The 15,513-nt window shown below is 38.8% G+C and overlaps 1 protein-coding gene across 2 annotated transcripts in view; it reads left to right on the plus strand.

Moving 5' to 3' along the window:
• The window catches only part of ALDH1A2 (aldehyde dehydrogenase 1 family member A2), a 57,549-nt gene extending 42,507 nt beyond the window's left edge, over positions 1 to 15,042 (plus strand). For both annotated transcript variants that reach the window (XM_014944722.1, XM_014944721.1), the window contains exons 8-13: positions 2,905 to 3,007; positions 5,799 to 5,983; positions 6,719 to 6,883; positions 7,243 to 7,400; positions 8,202 to 8,276; positions 12,810 to 15,042. In XM_014944722.1, the coding sequence (XP_014800208.1) occupies positions 2,905 to 3,007; positions 5,799 to 5,983; positions 6,719 to 6,883; positions 7,243 to 7,400; positions 8,202 to 8,276; positions 12,810 to 12,882 (759 nt within the window). In that variant the 3' untranslated portion in view covers positions 12,883 to 15,042. The remainder of the gene's footprint in view (positions 1 to 2,904; positions 3,008 to 5,798; positions 5,984 to 6,718; positions 6,884 to 7,242; positions 7,401 to 8,201; positions 8,277 to 12,809) is intronic.
• Positions 15,043 to 15,513: the final 471 nt, after the last annotated feature.

A 15,513-nucleotide genomic window follows, 5' to 3' on the forward strand; every position in this document is an offset into this window, starting at 1 on the left:
AATGTCTAACGTCATACAGTTCACAGTCCAGAAACAGATCCTTCCAGGACTATTCTTCAAATAGCTTTTTTGCACAGAGGTGCCACAAAATGCTTCTTTAATCTTTTTTGTTGTTGTTGTTCCGAATAACAAATTGTTTTCTTTGAGATAGTCCAAATTACATCTGCTTCACCCTCCATGCAGCTTACAAGGTTATGGTGCTTCACAAGCTATCCAGGGATACTTCTGATATCAATCTTGAAGCCTATTCAAAACAAGGATGGGGAGTCAGGGCTTTTGCTGCCAACATTCCTGCTGAATAATCGCACAGCTCCATTATCTGTGGGGGAGTCCTCTCTTCCAGTGTTCCCTTGCAAGGCTGTACTGCCTGTTGGGAGCTCACGGATATAGCTGAGAGACACCACAGGAAGCATGTACTGAAAGACCATACAGATTGGAACACTATCACTTATCCCTTTCATGCTGTCTTTCTATATAAAGAGAGGGTCAGTCACAAAAGGCTGCCTTTGTCACTAAAAAAATCACAGCACTGGTGCCTTCCCTAAGACTTTTCTCAACCTGTTAAGTGCACAGGGCACAACGGGAGCACAGTGAATAAAAATGCTGATCAGCATGAGCCCTACCATCCTGATGTCTACACTGTTTTTTAACAGGAAGGACACAGTGAAGCTGCCTGTTAAGTTCATACTTGGAAACTTGACAACAACCTCCCTGTATTAACAATGCTCTGGACCATACTCTTCCAAATTAAAAGCACTGTCTCCAAGCTCTTTGGACTTTAATAATTGCCATATACATAATATCTGGACTTGCATATTTGCCAATTGCGTGTTTGCATACAATCCTTTCAAAATCTTTACTTACATGGACAAAAGAGTTTTGACGTTCAAGTGGTAGAACGGGAGGCTGAGATGGTGGGCTGGACACATAGCTCTGGCTTCTTTGGTCTGCTCTTTGTGAATTTTTGAGGGGAAATAGGTGGTAGTTGTTCTTTGAGAGAGGGAGGTTGAAGGCAGTGAGGGCGTGAATGGCATTGGCTGGCACTTGCTATAAACACAGCACTCTCACTGGTTTCCAGTGTACTTTTTCAGCAGAGTTTCAGAGATTGGAATTTCCAGATGACGTGCTCAATGTATGTGGTGGGGGTGGAGGGCAGAAAGGTTCTTCTTTTTCATGTTCACTTCTGGCTGTCAGTCAAACATAGCAATAAAATCAGCTCCAATTAGGGGGATATGCAAGGAATTTCATGATAATGTCAACACTCCTTTCCATCAATAAGATGGAAATAAAGGGATAAAGAAAAGAAGCTAATCGTGATTTTATTTTATTTTTTTTTTAAGAAATAACCTCAGTCACACACGACTGTGGTATCACCAGATAAACAGTTAATCACAAAGGCACATGAAGTGGTTGACAATTCCTTCATTATCCTGTGGGGTTTTTGCTTTGTTTTTTCTGTGGGGGCCCTGGTTTCTGTTTCATTTGCTTTCTGATTACTCCAGTGCTGACTTAACTTTCTCCAGCAGACTGCCTTCAGTTCTCTGAGAGGGAGAGAGAGAAAAGCCTTCAGCTTCTCATCCATTAACCCCTTACTGCAGGGAATCTCACTCACCTGACCTTAGAAATAGAAAACAGCTAGAGAGAACAGAGTACTACGTGGAGAAAAATGGCCAGCTCTGGACTCACTCCCATCTCACTTCACATCTCACTTGCTGTGTGACCTTAAAAAAAGTCCCATTTTAAAGAAAGCACTCACCAAAGTTCTCAAGCTTCTCAATAGTCAATAGATGCTTTTAATCCTATGTTTTACTGTGTAGGGGCCTAAATGTATCTGTGATGACCTCCTAAACTACAAAATGGGCATAGTTACACTGCAACAATATAAAATCTGATCTATTTTGGATTCATTGATCCAGAGAAGGGAGACTTTCCAGGGAGCATGGTTGCCTCTCCAACTGTACATGGAAACACATCAAATATGTAGCTGTCAGCTTGCTACAGCATTTAATCTACCCTCATGTTCCTTGGTGAGATCTGCAGTTTGTGGCTGCTCCAGCCACAGGGCTGCATTATGCTCCAGCTGACCCCACAATCTACCAAGACATTCTGGAGGTGCTTTTGACCTCCTCAACCCATATGAAGATCATCTGTGGTGCAGCTGAGGGTGAGGTCTGAGATGGTGCCCTACTCGGTCGTCTGCTGGGTGCTGTTAATCCTGCAGAAAAGGCAGGTTCATCAGAATTTCACATATTCTGTATTGTGATTTCGTGGTCAAATTTACCTTTGGGCACTGAATACTGTATTTTGAAGTTTTGTACTTTGTATTTTGAAATGCCTTCCTACCAACAGGTTGGCTAGCAGTTTAGTAACTATAAATAGTAAGAGTGAAAAAAATTCTGAAAGCAGTGATCATCTTGGGTAACTAACACCTGGACTGTATAAAGAAGTATGATAGCAGTTATTACTAATGCATAGTAATAGGCTTAATACATACTTAATACATAATCGGATATCAGATCTATTTCTTCCACTAAAAATTACATAACTAAACTTCTTAGTAGTGGTATCTAAACCTTGTCAACACGCCACTAGTTTGGATGGTAGTAATTCTAGTTACATCAATTTCAGATTTTTTATTCAGCCCTCCTAAAGCACTCTAAAAGAAAGCCCCAAACCAGTTTGGCGAAGATACAAATGGGTGAAGGGTACAAACATCTTGTGCTGTGCCTTATTCCCTCTCAATTTCTAGAAAAAAAACTGGAAAGCTGTCCACTGCTTATGAGAATCTGGATTGAAGAATCTGATGAATTGTTTAAAGCTCTGTTCCAGTGATAGCCAACATTGGCTGTTAAAGTGAACTGTATGACTACATTCCCTGTAAAATGTGTCTCCATTTCCTTTCAGGTTGGGAAGCTGATCCAAGAAGCAGCTGGAAGGAGTAACTTGAAGAGAGTTACACTGGAGCTGGGTGGGAAAAGCCCAAACATTATTTTTGCAGATGCTGATTGTAAGTCAGCACCTCCATATTTTTCTTAAAAACATGTTTGTGTGGTTTCTTTTTAAAAAAAAAAATAATTGGGACATGTTTCATACAAAGTGGAATAGACAAATATAGCTGTATCTAATTGCTCTTTTTAGTCTCACAGAAGCAGCCTAAGGTGTGATTTCTTTTTATAAAAAGACACATTTGAACCCACAGATTCATAGACAGCGAGAAAACAGAAAAAAGTTATAACCCAGCATATAGAATAACACCAAGTGGTGTTATTCACAGTCATAGTCTCATACAGATTTGTTGTCCTAAACTCTGCAGCAAGGTGGTTTAGTGCTTTAAATCTGGAAATTCTGTGATTTTTTTGCTTCACTGCAATTATAAGAAGGAAGTGCTTTAATTTACACTTGAGTTGCTAATCTTCAGTGCACTACTCCTTTGTTATGCTGTTTAGATAGTAGCTATAAATGGAGATTATTCCATTTTTTAAAATTTTGCAATTGAAGAATTGTCTATTGAAATATCCTCATTGCCACTGTCAGCAGGGAGCTGAAGATTTTGGCAGTTGGATGATGTTGTGCAGCTGAGATTTTTGGCACCTGAGAAGATACAGCACAGCCATTTAGGATAGAATAAAAACACAATCTGGAAGTTTCTGCTTAAATGATCAGCAATGAAATAGTTAAAATTGTTGATATCTAAATTGTCTGCAGGAGGTTTTGAAGTTAACACCCCATTAAGACGAATGGGACAGTTCACACCTTGCTTTGAGCTATTGTTTCAGGCTCTATGCAGGCACATTGTACTCAATGCATTTTCTGAGAATTTGTAACCCAAATAAATAGACATATAAGGATTTGGTCTTTTAACTTGAAAGGGCAAAGTCAATAGAAGAATTATGCTGAGTAGCATGAATTACAAGAGTTAGTTACAATCCTATATTCATTTTCAAAACTTACCAATGTCTGAAAGACTAGGAAAAGCTTGAGAACTTTCAGCAGCTTTTCTACATAAAAATGTATTACCAATTACAGCCACAGTCATCCTGGCAAGCTAAAAAGATGCAGATGTTACAGCCTTCTACCCTAGTTACTCATCTCCATCTCCCCCCAGAAATCACCACATTTCAAATGTCCCTAACCTACTAACTCAGACTGGATCACCTGAACATTTCTAGTAGAGTAATATATGCTGGTCAGTTCTGTGTTATGGCCTTCCACAAGAGAAGGAGATATACTCCTAGCTGTCCACAAAGAGCTCTAGTTGTGTCTGTGACTTGTATCTGCCAATAAGGTTGAGGACCTGGAGAGAAGTTGCAGGCAATGGAGAATAACAGGGCACAGAGGAGAGCACAGTCTTTTTCAGGACTGTCAGTTCCACAGTATATCATACTAAAGCTCTCTGGTCTTCCCATAATTACAAGCACCAGCACTTGACCTGAGATTCAGACTTCAAAGCTCTGATTATTTAAGAACGGCAATTTGCTCACCATTCCAAAGGAGCTGTTTGTTCTTTTTGAGGAACACCGTGTGCCAAAAGTTAGCAGAAAGCATGACAAAGCTGTTGAAAGTTTAGTGCACAAAAAAACCCAGAGAAGAATGGCTAGAGCCCCTCATGGTGAAAAACTGTGTTAACAATAGAGCAAGAAACATCAGTTAATCAGTTCTATCCACTACTGTTTTCAATCTCCATGGAGCTGCCTGGGAAAATTTGAATGTGGTCCAGGGAACACCCCATATAATTTTTTTTCAAGAACACACTGAGGGGAAAATAAGACATTTCTGTTAGATGGAGTTGTCTACAAAGTGCTGAAAGTAAAGCACTGTTGCTTCATTTATTCCATAAAAGATGACACTTTAATCAATGTTCCAAAGTGCTACAGCTGATCACAGAGGTATTACAGTGCTGTAGGGCATCCCTGTTTAAGGATGAATTCAATATTCCTGTCTACGCGGCTGTTACACCCAATAAGAGAATTTAGCTCTGAATGTCTAAGTATGACTGGATCCTCTCTCCGGCTTGGATAGTGGATGGGTTACTTGTACCTCCAAGGAAGTTCAAGTAGAAATCAATGGTTGACTGTTCTATAATTAACCTAAATTTTTAAAGCCCTATGCGGTCGCCTGTATAGGTCAAGAAGATGTTTCTAAGCAAAAGATGGGTGGAATTAGAAATAGTCTTTAGAAAATGTACCTGCCACTAATAACTAATAGCTGGATTTATACCATTTTGAGGAAGTTAACCTGGACCAAAAAATAATGATCTGCTCTGTTTGTGCTTATAAACCAGATTGCTTAGCAAGAATGTGGGTTCAGCCACATACATAAAGGGACACATCCTTAAGAAGACTGAGACCTAGGTTACAGTCAGCAGCTATTTGTCGATTTTTGGCAGCTCCAGCTCAAAGAGCAATGAATATAAGCATGAGTCTACTCACTGATGATGCCTGAAGTCCCAAGTGGTCCCTTGCAATCTAGTATTTCTGAAACAGTTGTCATGCTCCTGTTATCCCCCTGGTAGAGCTGTATCCCGGGTAGAATAAATGGAGAAAAAAATCAACTTCAGATAAATGTAAAAACTACGTATTTTCGCAGGGATTATGACACAAAATGAAATGAATCATCTTCATTTATGGCCCACAACAATAGTATGTTTTGATTTGGTCACTGTTTTGTTTTTTTTAGCCAAATCCTACTTCTGCTTTGAAGTTTTGGGAATGTGGCACTATGTAATACACATGGCACTGGTACAATAGCAGACATGTCTATGATGTTTCAGAGCTACATATGCTGTCTTGATTTTTTAGTGGATTATGCTGTGGAACAAGCTCACCAAGGGGTCTTCTTCAATCAAGGTCAATGCTGCACTGCAGGGTCACGGATTTACGTGGAAGAATCAATCTATGAAGAGTTTGTTAGAAGAAGCGTAGAACGTGCAAAGAGGAGAGTTGTGGGGAGTCCTTTTGACCCAACTACAGAACAAGGTCCACAGGTAAAGGAATAGTGCTTCGGCTCTACAGCCCAGGAGGAGTCTAGAAGCATTTAAACTCTACTAGGACAGAGGTCAGTCAATGCATACTCACTCACAGTCCAGGGTAGCTGACATGATAAACATTTTAAAGACTGAAATTCTAAAGGAGTAGATCATCTGTGCAGCTCAGAGGTGTTGTTAAGTAAAAACACTCATCTAAAATATCAGTAAGTCTGCCTCCCAGCTTTAACAGCAAGATTCTGATCTTCAGCCCCCAAGATACAGACGTAAATTGTGAGAAGTTTTCAAAAGTCTCTGTGGGCATGCACTTTCAAGAATTGTCTACAAGCATAACTGTGCTTGTAGACCACTAGAAACTAGAAACTTTTCTAAGCAAAAGATGGGTGGAATTAGAAATAGGTCTTTAGAAAATGTATCTGCCACTAATGGATTTACACCATTTTGAGGAAGTTAACCTGGACCAAAAAATAATGATCTGCTCTGTTTGTGCTTATAAACCAGATTGCTTAGCAAGAATGTGGGTTCAGCCACATACATAAAGGGACACATCCTTAAGAAGACTGAGACCTAGGTTACAGTCAGCAGCTATTTGTCGATTTTTGGCAGCTCCAGCTCAAAGAGCAGTGAATATAAGCATGAGTCTACTCACTGAGACATGACTTGTCTAAAAAACTAATTTTGACTTGATTTTCAAGTGTACGGTCTGCAAGTCAAATGGCTTCTTCTCTCTTTCAGATTGATAAAAAACAATACAACAAGATCTTGGAACTGATTCAAAGCGGCATTACTGAAGGAGCAAAACTTGAATGTGGGGGTAAAGGGCTAGGAAGAAAGGGCTTCTTCATTGAACCTACAGTGTTTTCCAATGTAACAGATGACATGCGGATTGCCAAGGAGGAGGTATTCACACACATGGGCAAGAACATTTTAGAATGTCCTAAACATGATTTTTTTTTTTATTTTGTTTACTTTCTGAGACAAAAGCTTTACAGTTAAAATTACCACTATATTTAAAAAAAAAAAAAAAAAAAAAAAAAAAAAAAAAAGAGTTAATGGAAGAATAGACGAGTTCCACTGAGGCAGCTGCTTTCAGAATTCATGCAGTTTTACAGACAGCTATTATCACTGTTAAATGTTGCTGTGGGAATTTGTAAAGAGTACAACAGGAAAGTCAAAACAATTTTAAAAGCAGAATAAAACAGGAATAAAATGCCTCTGAGTGGGCTGATTTATTAATTAATGATTAATCTTTGTTGCAGATTTTTGGGCCTGTTCAAGAAATACTGAGATTTAAAACCATGGATGAAGTTATAGAGAGAGCCAACAATTCCGATTTTGGGCTGGTAGCTGCTGTCTTTACAAATGACATAAACAAGGCTCTGACAGTCTCTTCAGCAATGCAGGCTGGGACAGTCTGGTAAGGCAGAAGTTATCACACTCCTACTCTTGGAGATAAAGAGTTCGACCCACTATCATTATGGCACCTCAGTTTTGCACCCTGTGTCTGAAAAATGTTTATCTAGACCATCCTAGTGGTGAATCACTAACCAAGATACGGAACAGCTGTAGGGAGGTGGTGTGACTGCTCACTGCAGGTGAATGTGATTGAAAACTTGCTTTCTAACGCCTTACATGGCAGCCACACAGCTGAATGGTACGACTGAAAACAAACAAAGCAGAGTGTAAATGATCCATTCTGTGGAGCATAGGAATCTTGAGAGGCTTCTGCTAAAGGCATAAAGACTCATGTACTTTCTACAACATTAAGCAACTGAGGGGACACCTCTCCTCGCTTGTGCTTAGGGGTAGGCAATGTCACTTCTAGAGTTTAATACCTTTGCAATATGGTATGTCAAGCCTGGGTGAATTAAAGATTCATGAGAAATCAGGGAGGAAATGGACACATTCAAATCTAATAGCTGTGTTTTATAAACTGGCACTGAGGTCTGTCGGCAGATTAACAGTTCATTACTGAAGCTGCATCCAAGTGCTCAGTGCCCTTCTCCAGCCCTCACAGGCCAAATCCCATCCTCCTTATGAGCAAGGAGCAGAATGCTGGTTTTGTGGCATAAATCCCTCATTTATTTGAACATTACACAAGTTTGTTATTACTAAGAGGCACACAGCATCCTTAGCTCCACAAGTTTCAGCCTCTCCTTGAGTTCTCCAAAGGTCTTGCTGACAGCACAGTTGGATTTAATGTCTCTTCCTGTTACAGGATAAATTGCTACAATGCCTTAAATGCCCAAAGTCCTTTTGGAGGATTCAAAATGTCTGGCAATGGGAGAGAAATGTAAGTATTACACTGCTGTCTTCTAAACTGTATTCAGCTCCACAACTTATTAAACATTACTGAACCCTTCCATGCAAATTGAGATCTGGAAATATTCCTGTCCGAGGATCAGGGCATAGCATAGGATGACTGATAATCATTGCCAGTCCTAAATGCAATTGATTTACATGGTAAAACCATTTTATTTTTTTATTTGTTTTTTACATAGCAGAGCAAATTACTGAAGCTGCCTTCTTATTCTGAAAGGAACTGAAAATTTCTGAGTGTTTTTCTGAATGTGTAACCTGTGTGCTTGTTGACTGGTTTGATGTACTTGTTTCAGAGTTGTTTTGCCATATATTGTGCCTCTTTTGCTATTTTTTTTATTTTTTTCCTACATTTATTAACATAGGTGCATCTGAATTTTATTAAAATGTTATCAATCTCTTCCAGATTTATGAACAATGTTAAATGAAATCAGGCCTAGAGAAGGACAGACAAATGTATTTACATCCCTTTCAAAAAAATCACCTTCTGTCTTTTCTTATTCCATTTAGAACTAAGTGCCAAATATTTTGAAATGGAGTTCCACACTCGAATACTGTCTCATGTACCTAATTTAAAGCCTTAGCAGTTTTTAATTCTCATTACAATCACGAGGAAGTTTAGCAATTGCATCAGCCCCAGATTGGTTACGCATACAAAGGATTCAATTAATTTCTGCACAGGAGGCATGTACACCAGATACGTCTCACCTAGGCTTTCAAAATAGCTTATGGCTAATGGCAAACTGAGCAGTAAAACTAAAGTAAGGTCAAACTCTTTAAAACTTTAAATATGTTGAAGTATACAACTTGATCTATAAAATAAGCTCTATGTAGTAGTCTGAAATATTTTCCCTCATTAGGGAGTACTTTGAATAACACATTCATACTATTCTCCACATTCATGAGTTATGAGGTGATCTCACACTGGCATAAATATGTCAGCTCATCTAACTCTTATCATTGTGAAAATATTCTAAAACTACTAAGTTCGATAGAGCACATGAGTAACTTGACACCCAAGAGTGACCCCATTGACTTCAGGGAGGTTAACTGTGCAAGCAAAATATTCACATATTGATATCATTGAGTTTTTGAAAGGGGGGAAACCAGGCAGCACCCCAGCTCCCATAGAAAAATCTGCGAGTTGTACTCAATTGCCATCTACAGCTTTGAAAATATTCATCGTAATAAATGTTGGGAATGGCAATAATCTCTATCTCACAAAGATGCCTGAAAACTTACTTGTGAGTAACTGTTCTACTCCTTTCAGAACCTCTTTGATCAGATATCACCTTCTAACTCACCTCCTCCCCCCTGCATTAATATCTACATACTTTTTATTTAAAATGCCATGGTTTCTTAGATCCCTGTTTTTAAGGGATATGTTTTACAGCATAAGTAATGTTGAGTCAGGCAATTAAAGGACAAAAAAAAAAAAAGGAGAAAGTGTCCATGCATATGCGTGTCATTGCTAAGCTAATACTATGTTCCAGCCAGATCATAACTGTGCCACTGTGCTGTCTGTGCTAGCACGGTATTATCTGGAACTTGTTTTGTTCCTGCATTTAAATTCACAGATTTTTATCACACGTGGGGGAAAAAAATGAACACAGAAAGGTGAGGTCTGCTGTATTCATTTTACACTCCCACAAAATGTAGCAGGGTATGTGCGTGCCAGTAGAGAACCAGAACTTGCAATACAACTGATTTCTGTTCATGTTAAGGCTACTTACAATATTCCTGTATTCTTAAAGACATCTAAAAGAGGGATTTTTTTACAGTTACACTTCTTTAAATTTATTATCACTGCCTGAGTGGTGTAAAATTTAACTCCTATAACTAAAAATCAGGTGATTCATCCCACATAGCCACATGTGTCCTTTTCATATTAGACAGAGTTCCCCAAAATGCTTGTCTCTGTCCAAGTGTCTTCAAGGGGAAGAGGTGCCATTCTACTTGAGAGTTGTCCTTTAATGTCATAGGAATTATTACTGTCTGGATAGCTCTGAGATAGAGCAGTGCATAGTTACATTCTCAAAAAGAAGTGCAAGCAGGAGAATGGCTTAGAGTTATAATTCTTTTCCTTATTTTTTTTCTTTTGGGCTGAGGGAGCGAAGAGGGTATGTAATACTTCTTTTCGAAGACCAATTTGTTCCCTTTCCCTCACAAGGGATAGCATCACGCAAACTTGACCCGTGGGCTCCTTCCTTTTCACAGACACAACCCTTGTTCTCACCCTGTGCAAGTTGACCCAAAGTGGACGTAGAACAGGATGTTACTGCTCCCTACTTCTCTGTATTAGGTCATGGGGACAAGTGAGCCCTTTAATTGAACATGCACTGACTCTTCTGCTCTGAATGTCTGCAATCACCCATCTTCCTATTCAGCGAGAGCAACATTTTAACTATTGAAAAAGATCTGCCTTAGAATTCATCACAGTTGTCCGCTTCCAAGCTTTCAGACAGAAAAAAAACGTGTAAGACCCTGAGGTCTTGAGCTGAAGAAACAGACAATAAATATGTGTAATTTTGTTTGCCAGACCAACTGGCAGCTAGAGCATACATAAAGGCAATGGATACTCTGTTGGCTAGGTTATCTATTGACTTGCACAAATGTGTCCAACAGGTGCCTGGAGCCAAGGCGCAGCCCTGCTGAATCAGGCAGAAACTTTCTCGCAGAGAGATTGAGCAGCATTAGTTACTGGGCTCCATGCAGCTCCTGGTGACAGCTTCCACTGAGCCCTAAGGGAATGGGTCTGTGGCTCAGCCCAGCCTGATAAATAGCTACAGTTTTTGGTCGTTCTTTGGAGACAAGTTTACCACTTTCTACTGAAAGCTGGGGGTGGGGTGGTCCAAATCAATGGGAACCTTTCGCATGTCAAAAAATCTTTACTAATATATTTCCTTAGACTCCGGTAAATCTTAAAATGCCTACTGAATCATCAGTCTGAGTTAACTATCAACCATTCTTATCGCATGGTAAGGCTTGCCAAGCCAACAGGCATATCGGAACATCTTCAAAACTGCAGGTGGAGTGAAATGTGCTGGTAAATACTTATATTTCTGTCCAAATGAATTAACTTTCCAAGGAAAGTTACAGCAATTCTTCCCCAAATGTTATATTTTGTGTAAAATTTACAGTGTAGAGGTAAATGCAGTAAACAAGTAGGCGATGCAACACTGGGGGCATACAGAGGGCTTTAATTGCTTTGAACAGTGGCCCCTCACTCCATTCTGAAAGCAACACATATTAGAAGGAAGTTCTCAGGAATTCCCCTGAAATATTCTTTATGGTGCAGTTGGCATTAAATTTTGCACAGCTGGATCCAGAGGGAGGGCAGTGTTAAATAGTAAACATTCTAGGATGATATGCATATGAGCACTTTTTAGATCTTAATATAAGTAAGGGAGAAGTATTGTCTGTATTTTAGGGTGGGGATAAAAATTTAACCAAGAAACAAATGTCTGTAAGAGCTTGTGCAAGAGAATTCTTGTGTGAGTTCAGATAGATAGAAAAGATACTCTACTTCTAGACTTGGACTGTAGCTGCTGTGAGGTGGGGATCCTGTTTGCTTTACATACACAGCATCCAGCAAACATATCAGAACTTAACTAATGACGTGACTCAAAACATGCACAGCAAATGCAAATACCTATACTTCAGAGAAGACAGGCATAACTCCCAAGAAGCCATGCAATATCGCCTCTAAACCTCAGCAGAGTTGCCCAAGAGATGAGCCAGACTTGAGCTGACTACAACAAAATCTACATAGCATTCAGCAACACCCATTTCTTAAGCATAATTTCCCCAAAGCAGAACATATGCCTCTCAGAGCCATGTGTGACAGGACTGGGACCTACTAAGTGGCTGGCTTCTAGCAGGATAGAATCTCTCATGTGAGATGCTGTGCCAGGACAGAAAGAGGTGTTCTACGTAAATCTAGTGGAGATCTGAGCAGGCTGACCGCTCTTTCACAGTACATGCACATGCTGATTTCTGCTGCTAGATGTTTTGTTAGGGAAAAAGATCAGTGGGTTAGGACTCAAGTACAGCTTTATCCAGGGTCATGAATAGTTCCTTTTCCAGAGTACTTAGTTTGGACTTTCTCTTTCTTGAGTGCAAATATAAGCAGTAATTTCACTGGCCAGTGGTGTAGGTCTTAGTGTTTGGACATTTTCAAGGTCTGGAAAGGACAGAGGACATCAATTCACTCCCAATAGTTTCATCAACAGACAGACAGTGAGTATTTCTGGGTTTAATGTCATTCTGTATTGCCTTATCAAATGCCAGAGCCATCCATTGTTCTTTTGACCTACGCTGAAACTCCATCTTCAGGTTTTCTGAAAGATGGCATGAAAGGAAAACCTGTACAAAATCATAATACAACAGAAACCTATGCCAAGAAGTTTGGATTATATCTTAAGTTTATCAAGGAATCGCTTTGCAGGGTTTTGCCCAATAAAAAATTAATGTCTGGTGTAAGCTGATGCTACAATTTGTTTTTTAGGGGTGAATGTGGATTGAGAGAATATTCTGAAGTTAAAACTGTGACAATAAAGATCCCTCAGAAGAATTCCTAAAATGACGAAGGACCACATTGTGCAGAAGAGCACATGATGCCACCCTCTCTGTTCGTTATGGAGACCAGCACTCAGGAATAAAAAGTGTTACACAATATATATTTAAGAAATTAAGTCGCAACATATATACTGGGCACATAATTGCATACCTAATGCAAACCAACTCTGCATGTTTTCATAGAACTCTCCTGAGAATTGTTACATCTTTATAAAACTAATCATAACGAGATAAAATTGCTATTGGGCATTGTTAATAATGGTTCTAGCTATAAAACTGTTAAATGCAAATGCATGCACGCACACATTTATCTCGTCTTTAAATAAACAAAATAAGTCTTACTGCTTTCAGGTTGCCTTCTCAAACAGACCTGCCTTGTGCTGACAGTCTAATTTCAATCAGGGCTTTACGAGCCAGATTTTACCCAAAATGCTAGCAATGAACAACATAAACAAGTATCACTGATGTTCTTAGAAAATAAGAGACTCTGAAATCTGAAAGTAATGAGCCAAAAACTGGTATACTGGCAACTTTCCAATTAGCATGCTCGCATAAAGAGGTCAGACTGGGGAGGGAATTAAACCATTATATGGGCAATGAGATCCAAATACTTATGAGTAAGATTTGGCTTCCATGACCCACAGGGATTTGGTTTTCAAAGCTTATTTTCATAATTACTGTATGTCTTGCTATAAGCAAAAATCCTCCCTCACAGGAACTTGAAAGGTTTTACCTGCCTTCCAAAAGAGCATGGCCAGACAGAGTGGGAGGGTGTTAAGGAGAACAGAACAGATCCCAACACCTCACAGAATATTTCAGCTTTCACTGCTTGCCTAGTTCTGTTGTTGTTGTTACTGTTGTTGCTTTCACCTTTTTTCTTTTTTTAAACAAGTATACACACATGCAGACTCCATCTTTGCTATTAAACTGCCTGTGATTACACTGGGAATCATTAAGTATTCATTAATTCATTACAGCAGGAAGAACCCAGCAAAAGCCCTCCTAAGAAGAAGTAAGCCCAACTTTATTTTCTTACTAAATGATGGCTTGCCATCCTTACCATGCTTGTAAGCCTCAGGTGAGCTTACTGGCTGGTACTGACTTTTCAATTATGTGCTCTTTTTTTGGCCCAGGACAAAAATATGAGCAAGTGCTTTTAGAATTCACGTGTTTAAAACCTGTCACTTTATTTCCTGCTGCTTACAGAATCTCTTCCAACTTGTAACTAACAAACTAAACACCATCTCTTTCTTCTTCCCAGCTGCACAGCTCACTAATTCCCCAGACATTTTTAAAGACGTTTCATTTTATGTTTTAACTTAGAATTAAGAAAATTTATCTTAAAAGTACAATAAATCATCTAGACTGTGTAGCTACATTATCTGGGGTGCAAGGACAGAATTACGGCCTCAGGTGTAACTAGCTGCAGAGTCTATACTACAAACTGTAGAAAACTCCAGACCTGATCATCAAATCATTTCTACATTGTTCTTAACTTCCTTTACTGAGAAATTCCTCTTAGATTTGAAGTTGTGTGTGTCCTTGAACATACTGCTGGATTAGGACAAGAGTATCCAGCACTTTGTAGTGTGGTGATCCCCAATATTTTGTATTTCTAACTCATGTCAAGCTGTGTATGTGGTTTTAAAGCAATACGTATACATGATATTCAGAAATGACAGTACATTCACCAAAATGGAGATGAATCAAAATATTCCTGAGTTGTTAAATGCAAATGCCATAGACTTCTACTGTAGTGTACGCCAGAGTTAAGAAAAACAAAATACAGCAAGTAAGAGATTAGTTATCTTTTAAACTGCAATATAAAATGTGAAGAAAGGAGATTTTACTTCTTTTCTCCTATTTACTTAAAAAAGAAACTTCCTGTCCTAACAGCATTTACACCATGTACTCTTTTGTATTCTTTTTGTGTATTTTGTATGTCTGTGCTTTATTCCCAATACATTCAGGGAAATAATAGAGAGTTACCATTTTTTTCAACCCTGTCACTGCAGCTCCATTTGATGTACATGGATTTGTGAAATCCTTTTTTAAATGTACCATCTGCATGTATCCAACAAAACATTTTTCCAGTCCCTGCAGCTTTTTGTTACAGTTTTTAATCATGTATATAGTTATATGTTATTAAAAAAGTAAAAGGATATTTTCTATGAAGTTTTTTCCATTAAAAAGGTTTAGAGAAAGACTTTAGACTGTGAGACTCCTTTATTGTTGACAGAGCTATAAAAATATTAAAAAAAAATATTTTCTTAGCAAAAGATCTGCTCTCACAGTAGCTTTATTTTCATTTGCAAAAGTGAATGAAGTAAAAGGCCAATTACATTTTCTGGAATATTATTGCAGCTGTATGAAAAACACTTGTGAATTGCAGATCTAGGTCATAGCCAAAGTTCATCCTCACCCTCATGGTCATAAAGTTTAGCTATTGGGGAAGGTCTGAAATCATCAGAACCAGTGGGGCACCCTTGCAAACTGCTGCATCACAGCTTGAATTTTGGATAATCTTTAAAAAAATCATGATGCCTGTTCTTTCTCCAGTAGATGAGTCACAGAGATGATTAAATTGATACTCAGATCTTTTATGGAGTGATATTCTACTTGTCTTTCATTTC

Source organism: Calidris pugnax, unplaced genomic scaffold (assembly GCF_001431845.1).
Source record: "Calidris pugnax isolate Ruff unplaced genomic scaffold, ASM143184v1 scaffold70, whole genome shotgun sequence".
Lineage (NCBI taxonomy): Eukaryota > Metazoa > Chordata > Aves > Charadriiformes > Scolopacidae > Calidris > Calidris pugnax.